This window comes from Oncorhynchus mykiss, chromosome 3, assembly GCF_013265735.2.
Source record: "Oncorhynchus mykiss isolate Arlee chromosome 3, USDA_OmykA_1.1, whole genome shotgun sequence".
Taxonomy (NCBI): Eukaryota; Metazoa; Chordata; class Actinopteri; order Salmoniformes; family Salmonidae; genus Oncorhynchus; species Oncorhynchus mykiss.
The window spans coordinates 42,979,170-43,004,594 of record NC_048567.1 but is presented as its reverse complement, the minus strand read 5'-3'; the positions used below and the strand labels follow the sequence as shown (position 1 = coordinate 43,004,594).

General features: G+C 40.2%; 1 protein-coding gene across 1 annotated transcript in view; it reads left to right on the top strand.

The window, feature by feature from the left end:
- The first annotated feature begins 537 nt into the window (after positions 1 to 537).
- Positions 538 to 25,425, top strand: part of LOC110519987 (G-protein coupled receptor 39) — a 57,314-nt gene continuing 32,426 nt past the window's right edge. Inside the window, exon 1 of the mRNA XM_036974130.1 lies at positions 538 to 1,860. Coding sequence (XP_036830025.1) covers positions 1,071 to 1,860 — 790 coding nt within the window. The 5' untranslated portion in view covers positions 538 to 1,070. The remainder of the gene's footprint in view (positions 1,861 to 25,425) is intronic.

Below are 25,425 nucleotides of genomic sequence, written 5' to 3'. Positions count from 1 at the left end.
TCACTTTTCCTGTCTTAAATCAGTGTATTAGTATTTGTTTGATTTACTTCCTGTCTGGAGCCAGCTCATTGTTAATGTCAAATGATATGCACTTGATACGGCCTCAATAGAAAATGTGTGCACTTTAATTCAGTCATGTCTGGCTAATTTCAATACAACTTCCTCCATTCAAACTTTTGAACTTCCATGTACCGGTATGTCTTTTGTTACATTCATCCTACACAGTGAAGTTATTTCACCACTTCTGTTTTCTTAGAAAGCATGTGGAAGAGTTTCAGAGTATACAAATTACTTTGACATAGGCTTATTTACACAAATTAAAACTAAGAATAGTGTTTGAATAAATGTGCCATGTAGCAAAGTTACATTTTTTAGTTCTGGCAAGTATTATATTAATCCAAATGGGAGTTGATAATATTCGGGAAGGGCCACACCTCTGTAAGACTAAAGTGATGTGTAGTAACCCTTGGTCCCGCCTACACACAATCACCCTTGTCCCTGAAGTTTAGCCAGAGTTCATACTGCACTTGAGTAGTGATAACAGAACAGGGCCGTGCTCTCTCTCTCCCTTGCTCTGAAGTTTAATTTTTAACTCGTAGGAGAGAGGAGATAGGAGAAAATCAGTGCCTGCTGTCAGGGTGCAGCTTGAAGCATGGCACAAGCAAAGGAGTAAATCCAATACTTTCTGGATGAAGAACTGTACGGACGGTCGATGGTACAAAACTCAGACTTCAGGCCAGTAATGGATAGTCTTGCCACGCTGAGCCGTGTGTTTCAAAGAAGCTAAAACGAGGAAGAAAGTTTCTGGTATGTCTAATAGGATCCTAATATTCTTCTGTGATATGGCTTATCTGGGCAACAAAGAGGTCAAACAAAGAGGTGTTAAGTTAATCTACTTTTAGAGTTAACCACGGTTTTGGACGAGGGTGTCAGAAATATATTATTTTATCTCTGAAAAATATATCTCTCCCTGGCTGTTTGGATTTCCTCTGGGCTCTATTACAGACTCTGCCCTGCTGAACTGATACGCTAGGAAAAAATCTATATCTGGAAATCGAAACTCAGTAACCATGAATGAGGGGGAGGCCGAGATAGCCGAGGAGAAAGACTGGAAGGAGCTGGAGCCCAACTATGCCATCAAAGTCTTCCTCACTGTCCTGTACAGCCTCATCCTGCTCACAGGCATCGTGGGTAATGGAATCACCATTCGGGTGACACAGGTGCTGCGGCAGAATGGCTACCTGCAAAAGTATGTGACGGACCACATGGTGAGCCTGGCATGTTCCGACCTTTTGGTCCTCCTCATAGGAATGCCCGTAGAGCTCTACAGTGCCACGTGGTTCCCCTTTACCTCAGCCTCGGGTGACGCTTCCTGCAAGATCTACAACTTCCTGTTCGAGGCCTGCAGTTACGCCACCATCTTGAATGTGGCGACGCTCAGCTTTGAACGCTACATTGCCATTTGCCACCCGTTCCGCTTCAAGGCCCTGGGCAGAGAGCGAACAACGGGAAGTCTCATCGCTCTCGCCTGGGTCACGTCCGTGTTCGTAGCCCTCCCGCTGCTGTTCGTCACAGGAATGGAGGGCTATGTCCCAGAGCGAGCCATCATGCCCGTCCAGAACCTGACGTTCTGCACCAACCTGAGAAACCAGTGGGGAATGTACAGGGCCAGTATCTTTGTGGCGTTCATTGTGTACATGGTGGTGCTGGTCAGCGTGGGGGTCATGTGTCGGGCCATGATCCTGGTCCTTCAGAAAACCATGGGGCCCATAGGAAGAGGGGTCAACGGAGTTGAGGACAAGTCAAAACACGAGAGTGCCAGGGTCAAAGCCGCCAAGAAGCAAACCATCCTTTTTCTAGGTAAGTTCACACTTTTACATTCTACCTAAAATATCCAATTGCAATTTTGAAAGGATGATGATACATTTTGTTTAGCCAACTTGTGGCCACAATGTGTGTGTGTCCGTGTGCATGTTTGTGTTACACAGGGCGTGTACACCATTGGATTCCAACTGGTAGACAGTGTAGCTGTTGTGACAGGACCGCCGGAAAATGTGTAGCAATTTTGATTTAGGTTAATAAAATATATTGTCGCAAAGAGTTAAAAAGATGGCCAAAGTGTTGTTTTTTATTTCTTTGCCTCATGATTTGTCAACTCACAACTCGAGCGCAATTTCTCTGTCCTTCACATTGGAGTGCTTCACGTCGAAGTGCTGCTGCAAGCTCTTTGCTGTGTCTTGACCAATCAGATTCACGGAAATCACAGGTCGTGCATGCTGGACGCAACGCACAAATCTCAAGGCGCTCTCTTCACTTTCCTCCGGCATTGGGTATTTCGTCAAGATGACGACCTAAGCACGCAAACTTCAAAGAGCTAGTTAGCGAAGTCTCAATTTATTTTTACAACCTGAACTTCACTCAATTCAAAATACTGTAAATATAAAATATGTATTAGTCACTATACTGTTGGTTATTGACCTAGAAGAGAATGTCAATGTCAACATTTTCCTCAGGATCCGGTCCTCTGAAAGCTAGTGTCAAAGGAGCTAGCAACAACCATTGCAACAACGCTAAGGCTACAGAGCAAAAGCATCTGACCACTACTATGTCCTGGCTACCCCCTCCTCATCAGGACCAAAAGACAGATGCAGGGATTCCTCTCACGTTTCTCCCATTAAAGACCACAACTCAAAGATAAAGGCAAACCCGGGGAAGGAGATGAAAATGAACCAAAAGTACACAAGATTTCAAATGCAACATTACTTGGAGATAACATGCTTAAAGACCGGTTCGATAAGCAAGACAAAACACTTGAGGACATTAACTCTCAAATCAAACAGAACAAACTCATGATCACGAAAGCATCTAAGGCGTTTGAATTCAATGCTGCTGAGATAAAAGAAAGCAAAACGAAAAGTGCTTACCTGGAAAAGAAGGCCTCATTGCTCCTGAAAGACAACAAGGAGGTAAAGACCAACCCTATAGAATTAGAGTACTATAAAAGTAGATGGAACCTCTGCATCAACGGAATGAAGAAACATTTTGTCAGCACAAGTTTGCATTTGGTTTACATTCAAACTTGGGCTGACCAGGCTACCTACCTTTTTCAATCTAAAAGTATTAACTGGAATTAATCTATAAAAACAATAGCTGACATAGACTGTAAGTCAATTTCTTTTTAGGCCTACAGTTGCATATGTCAGGACTACACTATGCCAATCTGCATAAAGCAAGCTCTGTTAGTTCTATTGTCCAATCATGTTGCTTTCTCTGTGTCTGTATAGGAAACCCCCTAGTCCTTTTAAAAAATATATATAAGTACTGTTGCTGCAGTTTGACAGGTTTTTCATCCTCTCCAAGGCCAGGAGTTTTCTCAAATCCATGTAACCTGATAAGAAAAACTCTGGTTCTATCATAGCCCATTTTAAACCTTTTTACAACAGATTAGTCACGCCATACTATATAATGTCCATAGTTTTACCTGCATAGGTTACCAGATCAGGAAAAACGATGGGCCCCAGACTGTTTTTTTTTCACAACACCACTCTGGGACCTGTGATGCCACCTCTGTGTTGAGTCTGTCTACCTCCTCATGCCTTTTGCACACAATGTATATAGACTATTTTTTTCTTTCTACTGTGTTATTGACTTGTTTATTGTTTACTCCATGTGTAACTCTGTGTTGTTGTCTGTTCACACTGCTATGCTTTATCTTGGCCAGGTCGCAGTTGTAAATGAGAACTTGTTCTCAACTAGCCTACCTGGTTAAATAAAGGTGAAATAAAAAAATAAAATAAAAAATTACTTAACAGTGGAAATGCCGCTCTCGGACCCAAGCTCTGATTGACTCCACGACACCATTTTTAAATGTTATGGCCCTTCAAAGGATTGATTTCACGCATACGTCTTCTGTTTGGGGTGGTCTGTGCCATTACTGTCCACAGAGAATCTCAAGGGAACTCACATGAAGAACTCGCCTGTAGTTGGCCATGTTATATTGATGTCACGTGGATAGAAAGAAATACCACACAACATTGAAGTGTGTATACACATTAAGTATGCAGAGTTATTTCTTCATTAGTTCTGGACCGTATTATTGTATTTTCTCATGTCTCGAATGAATGTAAAGTCCTCGTGTGCTGGAAGCAGGAAGCCTTGTTTACTATACATTTGTTGACAGAGACATTGGTCTAGAATTGGAGGCCTGTAATCCATCTTGACATTGACTATAATGATTATTTTGTGTAGCTGCGTGCAGACAAGTCGACATGCACATGTGAAGTGTTTGCTCTAAATTGGTTACAGGGTTTCCTGGCAATAGTTTATCCCAACAGCAAATAATACCACATGGCAAAGAGTATCGGAAGTCAACGTGAATATAATGTATTGTTAGGTTCTAAATGAACCTTGTAGAATTTCACAGACAATTAGTAAAGCTTAAACCAAGTTTATTCACCCATTGGGTCATACAGCGGCATAAGACATATTCACACAAGCACTGATATTTTATCCTTTCTCCTATACTGAGTCTCCTCCTACACATCTGAAAAGACAATGCATCTCTTTTGCTCGACAGAACTTTAGTGATATCTGTTCTTCCTCACCTCATCTGACCTGACTCACTCCTCCCCAATTTACGGCTGTCATGTTGACTTGTACCAGAGTGTCTCTTCTCCTCCCATAGGATCCTTGATGGCTAACAATAATATATCCGGACAGAATGTAAACGTTATACATTCCCCTCTCTGCCTCAGTGAGCTGAATAAGTATATTTCAGATTTTCAGAACCCAACAGTATGATATATTAAGATTAAAATTACTCTATTAATGGTACAGTAGATCTCACTGGGGGTACTTGTGTTATCAAATTGAAAATGGGCAGATTTACTTCAATTTGGCACTTGATAATGTAAACTGAGAGAATGTGTAACCTCATCTCTTCTCAATACTGCACTCTGCTCCTCTCAACCACCTACTTGAACCTTTCACTGTATACATATTAATATTTAGGACACAGATATACCCTTGCATTTTTACATTTCTGTGTGTCATCTATTATATATTAAATATAATTATATCATATATATCATATATTATTCATCTAAATCAACAGTTATATAAGTGATATAAATTTGCAGAATGTCCAGTTGTAAAATATAGGCCTACAGTAGCATATACGCTAACCATATCATGTACGCTTAGAAACCAGGCATATGCTAAATCATCATTGGATTCGCCTTAGAAATGTGTAGCTTCTTTAGTTACTTTGTTCTAGGAAAGGCTTCTCCATTCCTAAATACCATCACAGCCCTTTCAAACAACAACAATCTCCACAATTGGTTATGCCATCGTGGCTTCCATTTCACTACTAGACCAGTGATCACTACTTGAAGGTACAACAGCTCACTGAGCAGTGCTTAAAGAGCTGTCCTTCAACTGATTGCAAGGTAGGAATATCAGTGCCTGGCTGGTCTGCTGCCACTTGGCAAGTGGCACTTTGAAAGGGATTCATATGTAATTATGTGTATTTGTTTTCAGAGCGGTGTGGTTGTATTCAGCAGCTAGTGTTGCAACATAGCATCCTTGAGTTTGTGTTGCAAATCAGAATGAAATAATTTTAATACATTTAATTTGTATAAGACTTCATTACAGTGATATCTCAATGCTCTACATAGACAAAAATGTAAGTAATGATTTAAAGAAATGACATAAAATATATAAATATAAATGCAACATGTCATGAGCTGAAATAAAAGATCACAGAAATGTTCCATACACACAGAGCTTATTTCTCCCAGATGTTGTGCACAAATTTGTTTACATCCCTGTTAGTGAACATTTCTCCTTTGCCAAGATAATCCATCCACCTGACAGGCGTGGCATATCAAGAAGCTGATTAAACAGGATGACCATTACACAGGTGCAACTTGTGCTGGGGACAATAAAAGGTAACTCTAAAATGTGCCATTTTGTCACACAACACAAGAAATTGGCAGTATGTCCAACCGGTCTCGCAACTGCAGACCATGTATAACCACGCCAGCCCAGGACATCCACATCCGGCTTCTTCACCTGCGGAATCATCTGAGACCAGCCACCCAGAAAGCGGATGAAACTGGTTTGCACAACCAAGTTTTTTTCTACACAAACTGTCAGAAACCATCTCAGGGAAGCTCATTGTCCTCACCAGGGTCTTGACCTGACTGCAGTTTGGCGTCGTAATCAACTTTAGTGGGCAAATTCTCACCGTTTATGGCCACTGGCACACTGGAAAAGTGTGCTCCTCACAGATCAATCCCGTTTTCAACTGTACCAGGCAGATGGCAGACAGCATCTATGGCGTTGTGTGGGCGAGTGGTTTGCTGATGTCAACATTGTAAACAGAGTGCCCCATGGTGGCGGTGGGGTTATAGTATGGGCAGGCATAAGCTAAGGACAATGAACACAATAACATTTTATCAATGGCATTTTGAATGCACAGAGATACCGTGACGAGATCCTGAGACCCATTGTCGTGCCATTCATCCGCTGCCATGAAATCATTTTTCAGCATGATAATGTCGCAAGGATCTGTACACGATTCCTGGAAGCTGAAAATGTCCCAGTTCTTCCATGGCCTGCATACTCATCAGACATGTCACCCATTGAGTATGTTTGGAATGCTCTGGATCGACGTTTACGACAGCGTGTTCCAGTTCCCGTCAATATCCAGCAAATTTGCACAGCCATTGAAGAGGAGTGGGACAACATTCCACAGGCCACAATCAACAGCCTGATCAACTCTATGCGAAGGAGATGTGTCACGCTGCATGGAGCAAATGCTGGTCACATAAGATACTGTTTTTCTGATACCTTAAAAAAAAAGTAGGGGCATGTGTCCGTGACCAACAGATGCATATCTGTATTCCCAGTCATGTGAGATCCATAGATTAGGGTCTAATGAATTCATTTCAATTAACTGATTTCCTTATATGAACTGTATCTCAGTAAAATTGTGAAATTGTTGCATGTTGCTTGTATATTTTTGTTCAGTGTAAAAACGTTTAGAATCAAGACAGGAAATAGAAGTACAGTAGTAGAATAGGTGCTAAAAAGGACTTAGGAGTAGGACTATAAGAAAGACAGTCTATATAAATATGTTGTAAGGCCCATTTTAAAAGTTCTGATTGATGGAGCAGCTCTCAGATGTTCAGGGAGAGCATTCCATAGGCGAGAGGGCAAGGGGGCAGAAGGCTTGGTCCCCCATAGTACGGAGACATGTCTTGGGGACGTGAAGCATTGGTGAGTTGCTCGAGCATAGTAAGGTTAAGTACATGTCTAGTGTCAAAATAAATTAACAGTGTCATGGAGAAAGTGCAATTTTGGGAAAAACTGTAAAGCAGTCCCTGGTTGACAATTGCTGGTCCTGGGTTCAAGTCCTAGTCTGGGCTACCTCCCGAATTTGCTGCAATATAAATTATGTAGATGTTCGTCAAACCCTCATTTTCCAGTCTAGTGTTCATTGTGTGAGATGATTTATCCTGTGTCATGCTTTGTACCATCTGCTCCCCCTTTTCATGACAAAGGGCTTGACTACGTATGGTTCCATTAGCATGACTGTAATTTAGCCAGTAGCTTCAGTAATTTATCAGCCTCCCGGTAAGGTGGGGCAGGAAGAATTCATCAGCAGGTCTAGAACAGTGTTTTTTTCACTAACTAATCTGAGAGATTAACTAATGCCATCAGCCTGATGATTTGAGTCTCAGAGGGCACAGTGTTACCATTTCTAGCTACTTACCTGTAACAAGGCGCTGTAGTATCAGGGTCAAAGACGAGACGTTTAAATTTGGTGTCCCAAGGCCATTCATTTAACATAAAAAGATAAATATGTAGAAATGTAATATTAAATCACTCAACACTTATCCTTCTTTTGACCCAGAAATGTTTGTGTTGCAAACTATTACATTAAGGGAGTTATTGACCTCTAAAGTGTCAAAATGTCCTTTTGGGTTAAAATTCTAATGACAGAAGTGTTTTTAAAAGGTAGAAGTTCATCCTAAAAATATAAATGAACACCTATGGCATAATTGTGCTAGTGTTTGCAACAATACATAGAATAATAGGTGACATACTGCATCTAAAAAAATATTTAAAAACTTGAATAGCCTTTGCCCAGACTTCTGCACTTCATCAATGTCAATCAATATAGCAAAGGTAAAATGCCATTTTCATGCACATCACATGATGGTAATCATGTGACATCACAAATAATACCCATTGAAGACCCTCTATCAAAGTGATGAGGTGAGTAAATCTCTCTGAAATATTTGATGATTTCACCTTTTCACCCTCTAGTAACATCCACATGTCCTTCAGAACAACACAGAAAACATACTTTTAATGTTATTATTTTATAAAAAGCTATATTAAATATGAAAAGTAAGGATAATCTTTATAGGTCATTACTTTATATAGGTGACCAAGGAACTTCCTGTTAAATATGTTTATGTTTGAAATCCGTTGTTCAGTATCACACTTTTGTCCTTCAGCACATCAAAAGTTTCAATTGTTACAATTGGCTCATTCATCCCCCTCCTCTCCACTGTAACTATTCCCTAGGTCGATGCTGCAAATGAGAATGTGTTCTCAGTCAACTTACCTGGTAAAATAACAGATAAATTAAAAAATACAATTAAAAATGTTATACCACAATGTCTCCCATTATGCTGAATGACAGTAGCTTTGTTATCCCATGTTTTCACTAGTTTACAACATTTAATCATGCAATTCATAGTTACTTGTTGAATGAATACTGAATGTTAGCATTTCAAACAATTTTATGGCATTTTAACGTATTTCAAGGCACATTATCTTTATATTGTAGATGCCGTTGTCTAATAAGGAGAGGGCTGCACGGCACAGACAAAATTTAAGTTTAACTGACTGCACCAAGTTGAGCAGTGCCGAAACTTAAAAGACTCACTTAAAGAACACGAGGTTGTAATCCACATGGACTTTTTAAGAAAATTATGCGTGTAAGCTGCATACAGAGGTTCAGGCTTTTCATTTTGGGGGCAGCCGTAAGCAGGCAACTGTACACACAAGTGTTGTGTACACATCACAGGAATGCCAATCCTATGTCTCCATTTCAGATTCCCTTCGGCATGACGAGCGTGCCGTGTGGGCTGTTCTGAAGCCCGTCTTCGATAATATGAAGGGAAAAAAACATCCCTGACCACACTATACTGCATGAGTGAAGGCCCCGTCACACAATATAGAAATGCAAATAATTTCTACCTACTGAGCACGGTGCCATTTCTCATGGGTTTCAAAAAGGTAACGTGGAATTTTTCTGAAAAGTCCCACGGAAAAGGTGCATCCGTTGGGTTTGGTGGTTCCGTGAAACGTTGTGCAGGTGAGTTTGTCAAAAAACGGCGGTGACCTCCAGAGCCCAAAGGAGCTCTTACACCATGTTGGAGAAAACGCAGTCATGTGTAAAGTACTTCTGGATTGCTAAAGATGAGATTAACCGATTTGATAAAGCCGTTCCAAATGATTTGCCAGCTGTCAAAGGAACCTTAAAAGTGCAATGCTCCAACAGAGGTGGACTTTCAGAAGCAAAATGCAGAAACAGAAGTCAGCCTATCCACAATGGTGAAACCACCAGAGGACTTAAACGGAAAGTTCGTAATAGTCAATTACGATTACCAGCCATTTGTCGGCCAAGTTTTGAAGGTTATGGGAGAGGAGATGGAAATCAGTTGCAATGCAACAAGCAGCTGAAGTAAATAATTAATTTGCATGGCCCCAAGTTAAGGACATCACATACTACTTCAAGTCGGATGTCCAAGCAGTAATCTCCGAACCAGAGCTGTTTACTACAAAACAAAGGAATTCAATACTCTGCAACTCTGACTGGGGAAAGTTTACAGAGATTCATTAGTCCAAATTCCAAGTTATACACCAGTTAGGCTACAGAATACTACATAGCCCTACACAAGAAAATGACATACACAAGCGATCTAAAAATAAATCCATGTTTTAAAGATGTTATTGAATGATGAGTTCAGTTTGAGAACGTTGATGAGTTCCATTTGATGTTCAGACAATGGATTTGGTTAATTTTCTGATGTTCAGAATACAGAAATGTTTTGTTTTGATGTTGGTGGGATCATTTTTTTATGCATTGTCTTTCAAATGCCTGATGTGACGTAATTTCATGATATTACTTTGAGAAAGATATCCACTGTTTCGTGATGATTTTAAGCAAAACTACAGTTTTTTTGCACAATGTTTATGGAATGTTTTTTAATTGATGCTTTGTTTGAAATGTTGATCATTTAATCCTACGTGAATTAAATTGTACCTCATGTGTCAGTTAAACTATGTTGCATAGTAAAACCCATGTTCTTTATGTGTGTGGTGTATAGGTCATTTCTCTCTCTCTCTCTCTCTCTCTCTCTCTCTCTCTCGCTCGCTCGCTCGCTCGCTCGCTCGCACGGAAGTGATCTAAGTTCAGCTAGCCTGCACATTTTAAACATCTTATGTTTATTTCACAGTTTTATATCTTAAAAAATAGCTAAAAGAAAAATACTATTGCTAGTACTAATAATAGTTAATATGATAATTATTGTTATTGCTGAAGGAATCACATTTAATCAATATTAGTGGGCTGTTGTGATATGTGTCATTCAGGGTAACAACATAGTGTCATACCAGTATAACACCAGTATTTTATATTAAAATACAATAATTTTGTGTTGACTCAGAGACAAAAACAAATCTCAAAGGATGAAGTGAAAGATATTTTCATAGATTTTTTTCAGATAGTTTTTGTAAAACAAAATTGAGTTGTACCCATGACACGTCAAATGTGATATTCAAAATAAAATGTCATTTTTTTCTGGGTAGTTATATTTCTGCCAGTCCAAGCATGGATATATAACCTTGTGATTATGAAAAATGGGCATAAAATTACATATACTGAATTACATTTGAATAGGGTACATTCATATGAATCACAGTAAAAATGTATGATTGGCTTTATTTTTGAATATAACTATATAAGGGCATAGGTGACACTCTGTTGAACATAAAACCAGCATTTTAGAGAATTGTAATTGCTGTTTTTTTTGTGTTTTTTTTACTTTGAAAACCTTATACGTCTTTGACCCATCAACATTCATCATGCTTTTACTGTATTAACACAAGACACATTGATGTAAAGTAGCACATTGATTTTAAGACTCGCATGCCCTTTTGAAACCTTATCCTAAACTTTGTAAACGTTGCTCTTTTGCACCCCAGTATCTCTACTTGCACATCATTATCTGCACATCTATCAATCCAGTGTTAATGCTAAATTGTAATTATTTCTCCACTATGGCCTATTTATTGCCTTACCTCGATCATTTTACTACATTTGCACACGCTGTACATAGATTTTTCTATTGTGTTATTGACTGTACGTTTGCTTATCCCATGTGTAACTCTGTGTTGTTGTTTTTGTTGCACTGCTTTGCTTTATCTTGGCCAGGATGCAGTTGTAAATGAGACCTTGTTCTCAACTGGCCTACCTGGTTAAATAAAGGTGAAATCATAGAATAGTATATTTTATACAATATTATTATTTTATTCGTGTTATATTTTAAAGTAAGTGAACACACTCAAACATAGTAATAACTGATTGACCCTATGGTGTAATGATCTCATTGCCTGGAGTGTAAAAACAAGATGTCATTTTCATGGGTCGGACTCAATTACATGTCGGCCCGTACATCTTCACTGGTTTAATTGTGTCTTTGAAATTGGATAGAGTGAGAATCAGATTGAGTGTACAGTATGTGCTCCGGTGACCTCCCTACGGGTTCTGGTTCTGACAGGACAGGGGGATGGCTGGCCATATTACAGTGATGAAGGCGTGAAATGGGGTTTCATCCATTAGCCCCTACTCATTGTGCACTGGAGCAGGCATAATTCAGCTTGTCAAGCAGCATGGACACTGGCACCTCAATCATGTCATACTGAGCCAATGGAAATTAAAAGTTAAATGACATTGTTTTGAGGTAGTTATCCTCTGATGATTAATATGATGATGATAATCCTGAAGCAAAAGAGTACACTTTCTACTCAAACAGGCATAAATTATTCTTACCAACTGATTTAATACTATTTTCTACACCTATATTTTCTTTAATTAAGAAAATAGAAATTTCACATATGAGCTTGTCTGACCACTATGCTTACAACTGCCTATTTCAAATTTATGAATCTCCTAAAAAAGCCACAAGATGCCGTTTCAACATTTCATTACTGCAAAATCATACATTCTGTGATCATTTAGAAATTTCACTAAATTAATTCATAATGATCAATTAAAATTTTGTCAATGACCCCCGGATTCTTTGGGATGCCACCAAAGGTTTTATAAAAATAATGCAACTGCATTTTCATCTTTGCTGAATAAATCACAATAAAAGAAGATTTCAGATTTGGACATTTGTTAACTGTGTTACAGCGTTCTCAACAAACACTCTTTTCAGACCCGGTAGCTATTACTCTTTCCAAAGTCAAGACAGAATTTAATGTTTTGATTTTTTTTTAAATAGCAACATTTGCCATCCATCGAGTAAGACTCAACCATTACTTCCATGGTAATCATTCAAAATAGGTATTTTGCAACAATCACAACTAAATTTAATCTTAGCGACTGTTCAAATCAATGGAAATAATCTGGGTGGCCATTTGATTAATTGTCCAGCAGTCTTATAACTTGGGGGTAGAAGCTGTTAAGGAGCCTTTTGGACCTAGACTTGGCGCTCCGGTACCGCTTGCCATGCGGTAACAGAGAGAAAAGTCTATGACTTTGGTGACTGTGTCTTTGACAACTTCAAGAAATAATACAAAGACAACATTGTAAGCCTATGAGAACCCCCTAAAATGTTTTTGTTTAGAAGTAATAACTATGTAAATTTAGCCTATGTTGATTGGGTACAGATGTTGAACATCAGTTGACTTCCCTGAAGGTGGGTGTGTTCAGCTGTTCTAACATAATTGCAAAAGGGTTTTCTAATGATCAATTAGCCTTTTAAAATGATAAACTTGGATTAGCTAACACAACATGCTATTGGAACACAGGAGTGATGGTTGCTGATAATGGGCCTCTGTACGCCAGTGTAGATATTCCATAACAAATATATTCATTTTCCAGCTACAATAGTCATTTACAACATTAACAATGTCTACACTGTATTTCTGATCAATTTGATGTTATTTTAATGGACAACAAAATGTGCGTTTCTTTCAAAAACAAGGGCATTTCTAAGTGACACCAAACTTTTGAATGGTAGTGTAAGTAAAACTATTTGAAAGTACTACTTACTTAGTTTTTTGGGGTGTCTGTACTTTAATTTACTATTTATATGTTTTACAACTTTTTATTTTACCCCACTATATTACTAAAGAAAACATGGTACTTTTTACTCCATACATATTCCCTGACACCTAAAAGTACTCATTACATTTAGAATGTTCAACCAAGACAGAATTAGGGCACCTATCAATATAACACTTTGTCAGCCCTACTGCCTCTGATCTGGCGGACTCATGAAACACAAATACTGTGTTTGTAAATGATCTCTGAGTGTTGGAGTGTGCCCCATGTATGTCCGTAATTAAAAATAATAAGAACATCTTGCCGCTTGGTTTGCTTAATATAAGGAATTTGATGTATAGCATTTACTTTTACTTTGTACTTTTACTCAAGTATGATGATTGAGTACTTGTTCTACCACTGTACTTGAGTGTATTTAATACCAGATACTTTCAGGCTTTTACTCAAGTAGTGTTTTACTGGGCAACTTTCACTTTTACTTGAGTCATTTTCTGTTAAGGTATTTTTACTTTTACTCAAGTATGACATTTGAGTACTTTTTCAACCACTGGTCTTCACTGATATATGTCTTTAACACCAAGGAAACATTTTACAATTAAATTGGCCTCATCGCCCAACTGTTGTTCACTGTGTCCCCTAAATCAGGTAGGCACGTTACTTCATATGATGTGGGAGTGCCCTACAGTTAAATGCTTCTGGGGCAAGTTAATTTCATAGTGAATGAATTTAAATATTTAATGCTTTGCATCTATTATGTTACTTAATGATGACAACCCCACAATCTAGGGCGGCAGCGTAGCCTAGCGGTTAGAGCGTTGGACCAATAACCTAAAGGTTGCAAGTTCAAATCCCTCAGCTGACAAGGTATAAATCTGTCATTCTGAACAAGGCAGTTAACCCACTGTTCCTAGGCCATCATTGAAAATAAGACTTAACTGACTTGCCTACTAAAATAAAAATGAGAAAAGATTACTTACTGCTGGCAGGCAGAACTGCTACAAAAACATCTCTTGACTAAGATGGCAACCACCTCACTCTTTCCCCCAATTCGCCAGTGGATACAGTTACTATTAGAAGTTATTCGAGTAATTGACAATGGTGGAACAATTGAGTCCTGGACAAATCTTACTATTATCGGTGACAGTACCAGTAACGAGGAAAGAGATAATATTATGTGTAACTACTACACAGACGAGGATGAAAATAATATGGACACCAACTTTAATTAATACCCCAATAACAAGTTAATAGGTAAATATATGGCTGTTTTGTTGCACTACATGAAGTGCTAATCTCTGTAATGAAATACCCCAAAGCAAAAACAGGTTTTTAAAATTCTTGTAAAACATTTTTTTTTAAATTAATCACATTTACATAAGTATTTTGTTGAAGCACCTTTGGCAGTGATTAGAGCCTCGAGTCCTCTTGGGTACAAGCTTGGCACACCTGTATTTGGGGAGTTTCTCCCATTCTTCTCTGCAAGTCCTCTCAAGCTCTGTCAGGTTGGATGTGGATTTTTGCTGCACAGCTATTGTCAGGTCTCTCCAGAGATGCTTGATCGGGTTCAAGTCCGGGCTCTGATTGGGACACTCAAGGGCATTCAGAGACTTGTCCCGAAGCCACTCCTGTATTGTCTTGGCTGTGTGTTTAAGGTTGTTGTCCTGTTGGAAGGTGAACCTTCACCCCAGTATGAGGTCCTGAGCGCTCTGGAGCAGGTTTTCATCAAGGATCTCTCTGTACCTGTACTGTACTGCTCTGTTCATCTTTCCCTCAATCCTGAGAATACAACAGTCCGGTACCCTACCCCAGACCAGTCCCTGCCACTGAAAAACATCCCCAAAGCACGATCCTTCCAACCCATTCTTCACCATAGGGATGCTGCCAGACAATCTTGTTTCTCATGGTCTGAGAGTCCTTTAGGTGCCTTTTGGCAAACTCCAAGCGGGCTATCATGTGCCTTTTACTGAGGAGCTGCTTCCGTCTGGCCACTAAAGGCCTGATTGGTGGAGTGCTGTAGAGATGGTTGTCCTGTACCTGAGCTCAATTTTGAGTCTCATAATAAAGGGTCTGAATACTTATGTAAATATGGTATTTCAGTTTTTTATTTGTAATACATTTGCAAACATTTCTAAAAAACTGTTTTGGCTTTGGGCTATGGGGTATTGTGAGATGTATTTATTTTTCAATCCATTTTAGAATGAGGCTGTAACATAACAAAATGTGTGAAAAAGGAATTGGTCTGAATACTTTTCGAATACACTGTATAATAGCAATAAGGCACCTCGGGTTTGTGATATATGGCCAATATACCACGGTTGCGTCATGCCTAAGAACAGCCCTTAGCCGTGATATATTGCCAGTATACCACACCTCCTCGGGCATTATTGCTTAATTATACTTTCATTGCAGTAGTATTTAATGCACTCAAGTACTGTAGCCTATGTTGCATGAATTCTTGTCTGGTCAACTTCACATTGAAAGACAGTTCTATCTAAACTAATGGAAACTTTGAACCACACCTTAGTGTTTGTTAAGAATTGTGTATTCTGAAATTATTTGAAAAGCAGCACTAGTGTCTCAAGTGGAGATTAGAGATGAATCATATAAGATACGTCCAAAATGACACCCTATTCCCAATGTAGTGCACTACTTTTGACCAGAGACAAAAAGACCCTTGTCAAAAGTAGTGCACTACATTGTGAATAGGGTGCCATTTGGGATGCAGTGCTTTGTTCTCATTCAGATTGCGACAGACACTCAATCAGACTGTCGTCTTCCACCAGTTGAGAGGGAACAGCAGGCAAATCACAGCTTTGTGTGACAAACAAATTGAGCCAAGAACATGCAACATCCTTCACCCTCCCCTTAACCTGAATAGGAGCAGGATGACTGAGCATAACTGAAAAAATATTGGAACAGTTTTAGTCTAAGTCCCTTTGTAAGCCTTTTAAAGAAGAGTAACGGCCAGCTCTTCCACAGATAACTGTAAAAACCAGCAATAATATGAACACTACCCCACTGCTGGGCGTAGTCATAGGTGTTACGAAACCAGCTAGCTAGCATACTAATATTGCAACACTCGCTAAGTCTAGGGATCCTAGGCCTAGCTAAATGGTCTGTAACCTTATTTAATGTGTGCATTTGCGTGAGAAGTTGGAGTATGCAGACCGTGTTGTATGCATGTTCCCCAGGAGACAGCAAACTTACCTGGATCCAGGGCCAGCTCAGTCTTGACTCCTTGGTCGACTAGCTCAAACGAGTTATTGATGTTTACATTTTAGTAATTTAGCAGACTCTTTTATCAAGAGTGACTTACTTTTAGTGCATTCATTTTAAGATAGCTAAGTGGGACAACCACATCTTAGTCATAGTAAGTACATTTTTCCTCAATAAAGTAGCTATCAGCAAAGTCAATGCTAGTAAGTGGTGACCAACAAATAATAGTACATACAAAAAGGACAAGATATAGCTGGCCACCGAAACCTGGTTCTACCTCGAACCAAGAAGGGTTCTCCCTTTGGAAACCTTTTTTCTAGGAGAATATATAGAAAATAATAGTAAATCCAATATATTAATATTTCTGGAAAAAAGTGTGTCAGTACCCCACTGTGACCCTCACAGAAAATTACAATAATATATTCTGCAAAACTTGCAAAATTAGGCTACTTTACTACAAATGAAAATGCACAATAGACCACGTCTGAAATCAAGAAATACAAAAGCATCTCCATAATCATCTGACACACATGGCCAATAAGTTCTTCATATTGACTTTGTCTTGCAAAGGTGAGCAAGGTGAAGAAGTTCTGGTTGATTCAGTGTATTTGCAGGCAGTTAACAATTCAACAGTGTCGAAAAAGTAAGCAACAATACAGTCCAGACAGTTAACTGTAAATATGTGGATACATTTAATCAGGTCATATAAACTCAACTCATATTACAACCAGTCAGTCCCCAAAAAAAGTTTGTTTCAATCAAAGTTGTTTCAAAAGAAGCATTTCACTACACCCGCAATAACATCTGCTAAATATGTGTATGTGACCAATACAATTTGATTTGAAGAAAGCACCCTGACAATAGGGGTAAACGAAAATCAGGGAAACTCATTAGTATGAAATGTTATGTTTGGTATGCTATGTCCGCGGTCAAACGACCACCCCTTTCAAAACATTTTGAACTAAGAACAGATATAGGCCTTGGTTCACTTCAGACTTCAGACTTCAGACTGCCCTTGACCAGCACAAAAACATCCTGTGGCGTACTGCACTAGCATCGAATAGTCCCCGCGATATGCAACTTTTCAGGGAAGTCAGGAACCAATATACTCGGTCAGCTAGGAAAGCCTTTTCATACAGAAATTTGCATCCTGCAACACTAATTCCAGAAGGTTTTGGGACACTGCAAAGTCCATGGAGAATAAGAGCACCTCCTCCCAGCTGCCCACTGCACTGAGGCTAGGAAACACTGTCACCACCGATAAAGCCACGTTAATCAAGCATTTCTCTACGGCTGGCCATGCTTTCCACCTGGCTACTCCAACCCCTGCCACAGCTCTGCACCCCCCGCAGCAACTGGCCCTGCTTCTCCTTCACCCAAATCCAGACAGCTGATGTTCTGATAGAGCTGCAAAATCTGGATCCCTACAAATCAGCTGGGCAAGACAATCTGGACCCTCTCTTCCTAAAATTATCTGCCGCCATTGTTGCAACCGCTATTACTAGTCTGTTGAACCTCTCTTTCGTATCGTCTGAGATTCCTAAAGATTGGAAGGCGGCCGCGGTCATCCTAGTCTTCAAAGGGGGAGACACTCTAGACCCAAACTGTTAAAAGACCTATATTCATCCTGCCCTGCCTTTCTAAAGTCTTCGAAAGCCAAGTGAACAAACAGATCACCTACCATTTCGAATCCCACCGTACCTTCTCCGCTATGCAATCTGGTTTCCTAGATGGACACGAGTGCACCTCAGCCACGCTCAAGGTCCTAAACTATATGGTAACCGCCATCGATAAAAGAGTACTGTGCAGCCGTCTTCATCAACCTGGCCAAGGCTTTCAGCTCTGTCAATCACCGTATTCTTATCGGCAGACTCAACAGCCTTGGTTTCTCTAATGACTGCCCATACACATGGTTAGCAGATGTTAATGCGAGTGTAGCGAAATGCTTGTGCTTCTAGTTCCGACCATGCAGTAATATCTAACAAGTTGTCTAATAATTTCACAACAACTACCTTTTACACACAAGTGTAAAGGAATGAATAGGAATACGTACATATAAATATATGGATGAGCGATGGCCGAACGGCATAGGCAAGATGGTGTAGAGTACAGTATGTACATATGAGATGAGTAGATTATGTAAACATGAAATAAAGTGCCATTGTTTAAAGTGACTAGTGATACATTTATTCAATCCAATCTTTTATTATTAAAGTGGCTAGAGATTTGAGTCAGTATGTTGGCAGCAGCCACTCAATGTTAGTGATGGCTGTTTAACAGTCTGATGGCCTTGAGATAGAAGCTGATTTTCAGTCTCTCGGTCCCAGCTTTGATGCACCTGTACTGACCTCGCCTTCTGGATGATAGCCGAGTGAACAGGCAGTGGCTCGGGTGGTTGTTGTCCTTGATGATCTTTTTGGCCTTCCTGTGACATCAGGTGGTGTTGGTGTCCTGGAGGCCAGGTAGTTTTCCCCCGGTGATGCGTTTTGCAGACGTGTGGTCTGCTACCCTCTGGATAGCCTACGATTGTGGGCAGAGCAGTTGCTGTACCAGGCGGTGATACAGCCCAACAGGATGCTCTCGATTGTGCATTTGTAAAAGTTTGTGAGTGTTTTTGGTGACAAGCCAAATTTCTTCAGCCTCCTGAGGTTGAAGAGGCGTAGCTGCGCCTTCTTCACCACGCTGTCTGTGTGGGTGGACCAATTCCACCTTCTCCACTACTGTCCCGTCGATGTGGATAGGGGGTGCGCCCTCTTTCCACGATCATCTCCTTTGATTTGTTGACGTTGAGTGTGAGGTTATTTTCCTAATATACAGATTTTTCTATTGTGTTATTGACTGTACGCTTGTTTATCCTATGTGTAACTCTGTGTTGTTGTTTTTTTGCACTGCTTTGCTTTATCTTGGCCAGGTTGCAGTTGTAAACTTGTTCTCAACTGGCCTACCTGGTTAAATAAAGGTGAAATAAATACAATTTAAAAAATTGTGGATGTCCATCATCCATTCTGTTTCATATGTTACGCATTACAATTCAAATTATGTCTTGTGAATTACAATTCATATGATATTGTACGAATTGCAATTTGTACAATATCTTAAGATTTTATAATATGTATTATACACTGCTCAAAAAAATAAAGGGAACACTTAAACAACACAATGTAACTCCAAGTCAATCACACTTCTGTGAAATCCAACTGTCCACTTAGGAAGCAACACTGATTGACAATAAATTTCACATGCTGTTGTGCAAATGGAATAGACAACAGGTGGAAATTATAGGCAATTAGCAAGACCCCCCCAATAAAGGAGTGGTTCTGCAGGTGATGACCACAGACCACTTCTCAGTTCCTATGCTTCCTGGCTGATGTTTTGGTCACTTTTGAATGCTGGCGGTGCTTTCACTCTAGTGGTAGCATGAGATGGAGTCTACAACCCACACAAGTGGCTCAGGTAGTGCAGCTCATCCAGAATGGCACATCAATGCGAGCTGTGGCAAGAAGGTTTGCTGTGTCTGTCAGCGTAGTGTCCAGAGCATGGAGGCGCTACCAGGAGACAGGCCAGTCTCCACATCAGGAGACGTGGAGGAGACCGTAGGAGGGCAACAACCCAGCAGCAGGACCACTACCTCTGCCTTTGTGCAAGGAGGAGCAGGAGGAGCACTGCCAGAGCCCTGCAAAATGACCTCCAGCAGGCCACAAATGTGCATGTGTCTGCTCAAACGGTCAAAAACAGACCCATGAGGGTGGTATGAGGGCCCGACGTCCACAGGTGGGGGTTGTGCTTACAGCCCAACACCGTGCAGGACGTTTGGGATTTGCCAGAGAACACCAAGATTGGCAAATTCGCCACTGGCGCCCTGTGCTCTTCACAGATGAAAGCAGGTTCACACTGAGCACATGTGACAGACGTGACAGTCTGGAGACGCCGTGGAGAACGTTCTGCTGCCTGCAACATCCTCCAGCATGACCGGTTTGGCGATGGGTCAGTCATGGTGTGGGGTGGCATTCCTTTTGGGGGCCGCACAGCCCTCCATGTGCTCGCCAGAGGTAGCCTGACTGCCATTAGGTACCGAGATGAGATCCTCAGACCCCTTGTGAGACCATATGCTGGTGCGGTTGGCCGTGGGTTCCTCCTAATGCAGGACAATGCTAGACTTCATGTGGCTGGTGTGTGTCAGCAGTTCCTGCAAGAGGAAGGCATTGATGCTATGGACTGGCCCGCCCATTCCCCAGACCTGAATCCAATTGAGCACATCTGGGACATCATGTCTCGCTCCATCCACCAACGCCACGTTGCACCACAGACTGTCCAGGAGTTGGCGGATGCTTTAGTCCAGGTCTGGGAGGAGATCCCTCAGGAGACCATCCGCCACCTCATCAGGAGCATGCCCAGGCATTGTAGGGAGGTCATACAGGCACGTGGAGGCCACACACACTACTGAGCCTCATTTTGACTTGTTTTAAGGACATTACATCAAAGTTGGATCAGCCTGTAGTGTGGTTTTCCACTTTAATTTTGAGTGTGACTCCAAATCCAGACCTCCATGGGTTGATAAATTTGATTTCCATTGATAATTTTTGTGTGATTTTGTTGTCAGCACATTCAACTATGTAAAAAAAAACTATTTAATAAGAATATTTCATTAATTCAGATCTAGGATGTGTTATTTTAGTGTTCCCTTTATTTTTTTGAGCAGTGTATATTACAAATTCCAATTTGTTGTGGCTAAATTTAACTAGGTGGCTAATGCTAACGTTAGCTAGGTGGCTAACGTTAGCTAGGCTAGTTGTTAAAGTTATGGTTTGGAGTTGAGTTAAAGGGTTAAGGTTAGGGGAAGGGTTAGCTAACATGCTAAGTAGTTGCAAAGTAGCTATAACGTAGTAAGTAGGTGTAGATTTGCAACTAGCTAAAAATGCTGAAGTTGTACATGATGAGATTCGAACAAGCAAGCTTTGGGTTGCTAGCCGTTTGGGTTATTAACCCCATACCAAATGTAACATATCACACTAATTTGAGTGTCTCGGATTTTCATTTAGTATGTTATGTCTAGTCTAAGAGATCAGGCTGATCCCTGGCCTGGTTTCATCAGAGTATGTTATGCAGAACTGGATCAATACATGGCACCAGGCAAAGGAAAACAGGGATTGAATGATTTACACAACTGTTAGGCTAGTGTAGGCCACATTTTGTGTTAATTAGCTTGTGAGATGTAATGTAATCATTTTTGTTTAATTTATTTTCACCTATTTATTAATGCACAGAGGAAGGGATTCTCAAAGATGGTGCTCGCGCAAAGCATATCAACGGGTAGGCTATAAAAGGTGCAGATTAGACGCTCTACCCAACTCATCCAGAAAAAAGTAGGCATATTGCTTGAAAAATGTTGCGTCCTAAAACACAAATAATAAGTAGTGAAATATTGATGTTCATAATATCCTTGAGGAGGCTTTAGTAGTGGGTGCAGATATTTAATTTGAAGTCAATCCACATGGATGGGATTTTATTTTGGACGAATTGGACAATTACGTTAGATGATTCTGGTATGCAGGGATGATGAAATGAGGGGTAAAAGCATGTTCCCTCTTTTTCCGCACCAAAAATGTGGGCCCTTTTTTATTGTGCTCATAAGAACTAAACTAAACGACCTATCCTATCCCATAACATAGGCTATACTGTATTTGTAATCGTGCAAAGTCATGACTGTGTATTCCCCCTAAAATATGTTTTTTGTTTTTTTTTATATTCTATAAAGGTTTACAGCACCGCGGTAGAGTGAAAACAGTTTTACATTAGTATTTCACTGATTTGTATTTTGTACAAAAGCATACTGTATGTGTTTGCAGTCACACGTAGCACTTGTTTGACTTATTTGCATGTAAATTTGCCTTGTGTGCAAAGATGTAGTCTCTGTCTCTTTCATTGTAAACAGACAATCATTCAGAATGGTTAATGTTCTGTATGACAATGTGTTTAGTGTTGACAGGTTGAGACTTGCTTTACTCTCAGGTCCTATAAACTAACATAAGTCAGTATCTATTGCTTTTAACCAGAAGATGGCAATACACTCCCTTTTCAATAGAAGTATTTAAATTGGCTATGCATGTTTAGGCCTTTTTATTTGATTGAATTACTGTTATTGTTAAGTCTTTATTAGTGACTGTGTATAGGCCTACTCTACTAAGTTGTATGCATATTTGCAGTATGCAGTCCAACATGTACTGTATATCAGCTGTTAACAATATATAACAATATACTCAATTTTCAATGATTGACTCATAGGCTTTACAATAGCCTTAATCTGTACATTTCTTGCCCATTACGCAAAAACCTACAGTGGCCAAGGGGAAAAGTATGAAACAATCAAATTATTTGGATAGCTAATCAGAAAGATACTGAATCCAACAAGTTTTGCTGACACTCATGTTGATTGAAAATAAATGTAAGTGCAGCAAAGCAATATTCAGAAATGTGAATAGTACAAGAGCCACTGCATGGGCTGGCACAATTACCGTGTAACCATGTAACCTTCATAACTGTTTAACATTTATTCTTATTTTTGTGTGGAATGAACAGCTGACAAGACAGGGCAGCCGGGCATTTGTGCGATTCAGCCATAACATGGACTCTTATCAACGTGATGAAACTTTGTTGCTCTTTGCTGAAACAAGCAAACGAGTCTTTGGTTGCCTAGGCAACGCTGAGAGACCACAGGATATAGTGATCAAACCCTAGAGTAGCCAAAGCCCCCCACAATGTACAAAAAATACAAAATATGTTCAATATTTACAGAGTTCTCTGCCTAGGTTACCTTATGGTGCCATGGCATCCACGGAACCATCATCATTTGACTGGCCAATTACTGTAATCCAAAATTCCATGACCGTCACAGCCCTACGTGTACCACTGCATAGACTCGCAGTGCAAATGATGTTTATAAAAATGTGCGTCATTGCCGACGGCTTATTTTAATCAATCCACTTCACCTGGCTCTACCTCACTCCCCTTAGGGTCATAAAATTATCATATCACTCTCAGCTACTCTAAAATTCATAACTGCCCAATATTGAGAGACAGGAAGTGCAGGAGCAATACATTCAGAAATGCATTGATTCATTTTCCTATAGAGGTCTTATTGAGTTTAGGGTCAAATTTGTGCTTGCGCTGACAGTTTTTTGTCTCAAAGCGACATCCTTATTCAGGAGGTCTACACATTTGCATATATTTGCTTTGCGTATCATACTGTATTTCTGTGCTGAGATTTCAACTAAAGTTAATCAAGCTGACATGACAATATTGTAGCAATGCTCCATGCGGGTTTCGAACGCAGTTCTCCTGGCTCTTAGGCAAACATGCTTACCACTGCTCCAATATGGTTAAGTGGCTTGGGGTAGATAGTAACGTGCCTATCTAGACAAGGCCTATTATACTATACTGAGAGAGTTCAGTGAGACTAGTCAAAATGTATCTGTATGGGGTTGTTAGAAGTGCTCATTAAAAACATTCTGGACTGTGTTAATCACCGCTGTCAGTTACCTCTGAAGAGTCAGTTACGCCACTGTCACCTTGCCACTTTACTTTGAAAATAACTTTTTAATCTTGGGCGGACTCTGTGACTTTGGAGAGTAATTAAAAGCAGTGTGCCAACTCGTTCAGTTGCCCACACATCACAAATAGAACATAAGGTTAATTGCTTTAGATATTTTTGGTCGGTCATGGCAGCTCGCATTTGCGAAACTAATATTCATTTTTGTTTTGCCGCCTTCAGCCTTTGACACGCGCCCTTTTCAGCCAACGTGTGGTGTGAACATGGTCTGTGTAGCGTGTATTATTCCACACCGACAAGATAGATATGTGGTGTGGTAAAAGCTGTAAGCTTCCAATTGGCCTCTTCATCCCCCTTCCTCTCCCCTGTAACTATTCCCCAGGTCGTTGCTGTAAATGGGAATGTGTTCTCAGTCAATTTACCTGCTAAAATAAGGGTTGAATATAAAAGTGCTTTGAGGCATAAACATACAGAGTGGTTTGTTTGCTTCCTTTCACTTATTGGTTGGTGGCTTTGACATGGCTATTTTTCTATTAGAGTAAATCAGACTTGTTGAGGATGTTGTGTGAAAGTACTTGACACACCCCGTGTTGAATAGCACTCACAGCTACATGGGATTTCGATCTTCTCTTGTCACAATGGTGTAATTATCGTTTAACAATTGGTAATTAGTCTACACTGTTACGTTTTGTGCATGAGCAGTCAATTTATTCACATTTTCCTGTCTCCTCTTATTCAATGGAGGCATTGCTTCTCGTCGGTTTCTTAATGTGAACACAGACTCAATACTCCTAGACTTCACAACTTTTTCAAAACAAGTCTGCTTGTCATCAAGTTACAGTGCATGAGGCCTGCACAACCTATCTGTTGACTATGCCCCTTTGTAAGGACTTCCTACTCACTGAATCAGTCTTAGACTACATCCTTTAAACCTCTCAGTCCTTTAAAGACCCGTTCCCCTCTATCAACTCTCTCTCATCCCCAGTCAGCCAGAATGCATCCATATTTCATAAATATGGTGACAACCCTATTGCCACCTACACAACTCTTAAACCGCAGTCCATTGGATCGATGTTGTTTATTTATTGTGTATGACTGCACCACAGACGATTGTCCCCTTTTTACCTGCCGGATGGTGAAGTAAAACAAACCTCAGGGAAGGATTTGTGACAAGAGATGTATGATTCCCTCCAGGCAGGTCGATTTAACACCCTCTTTCCTCTCCTCCCTCCCTCCATCCTTTTTTCCCTCCCTCCCGCAGAATGACAGCCACATACTTTTAATGATGCGC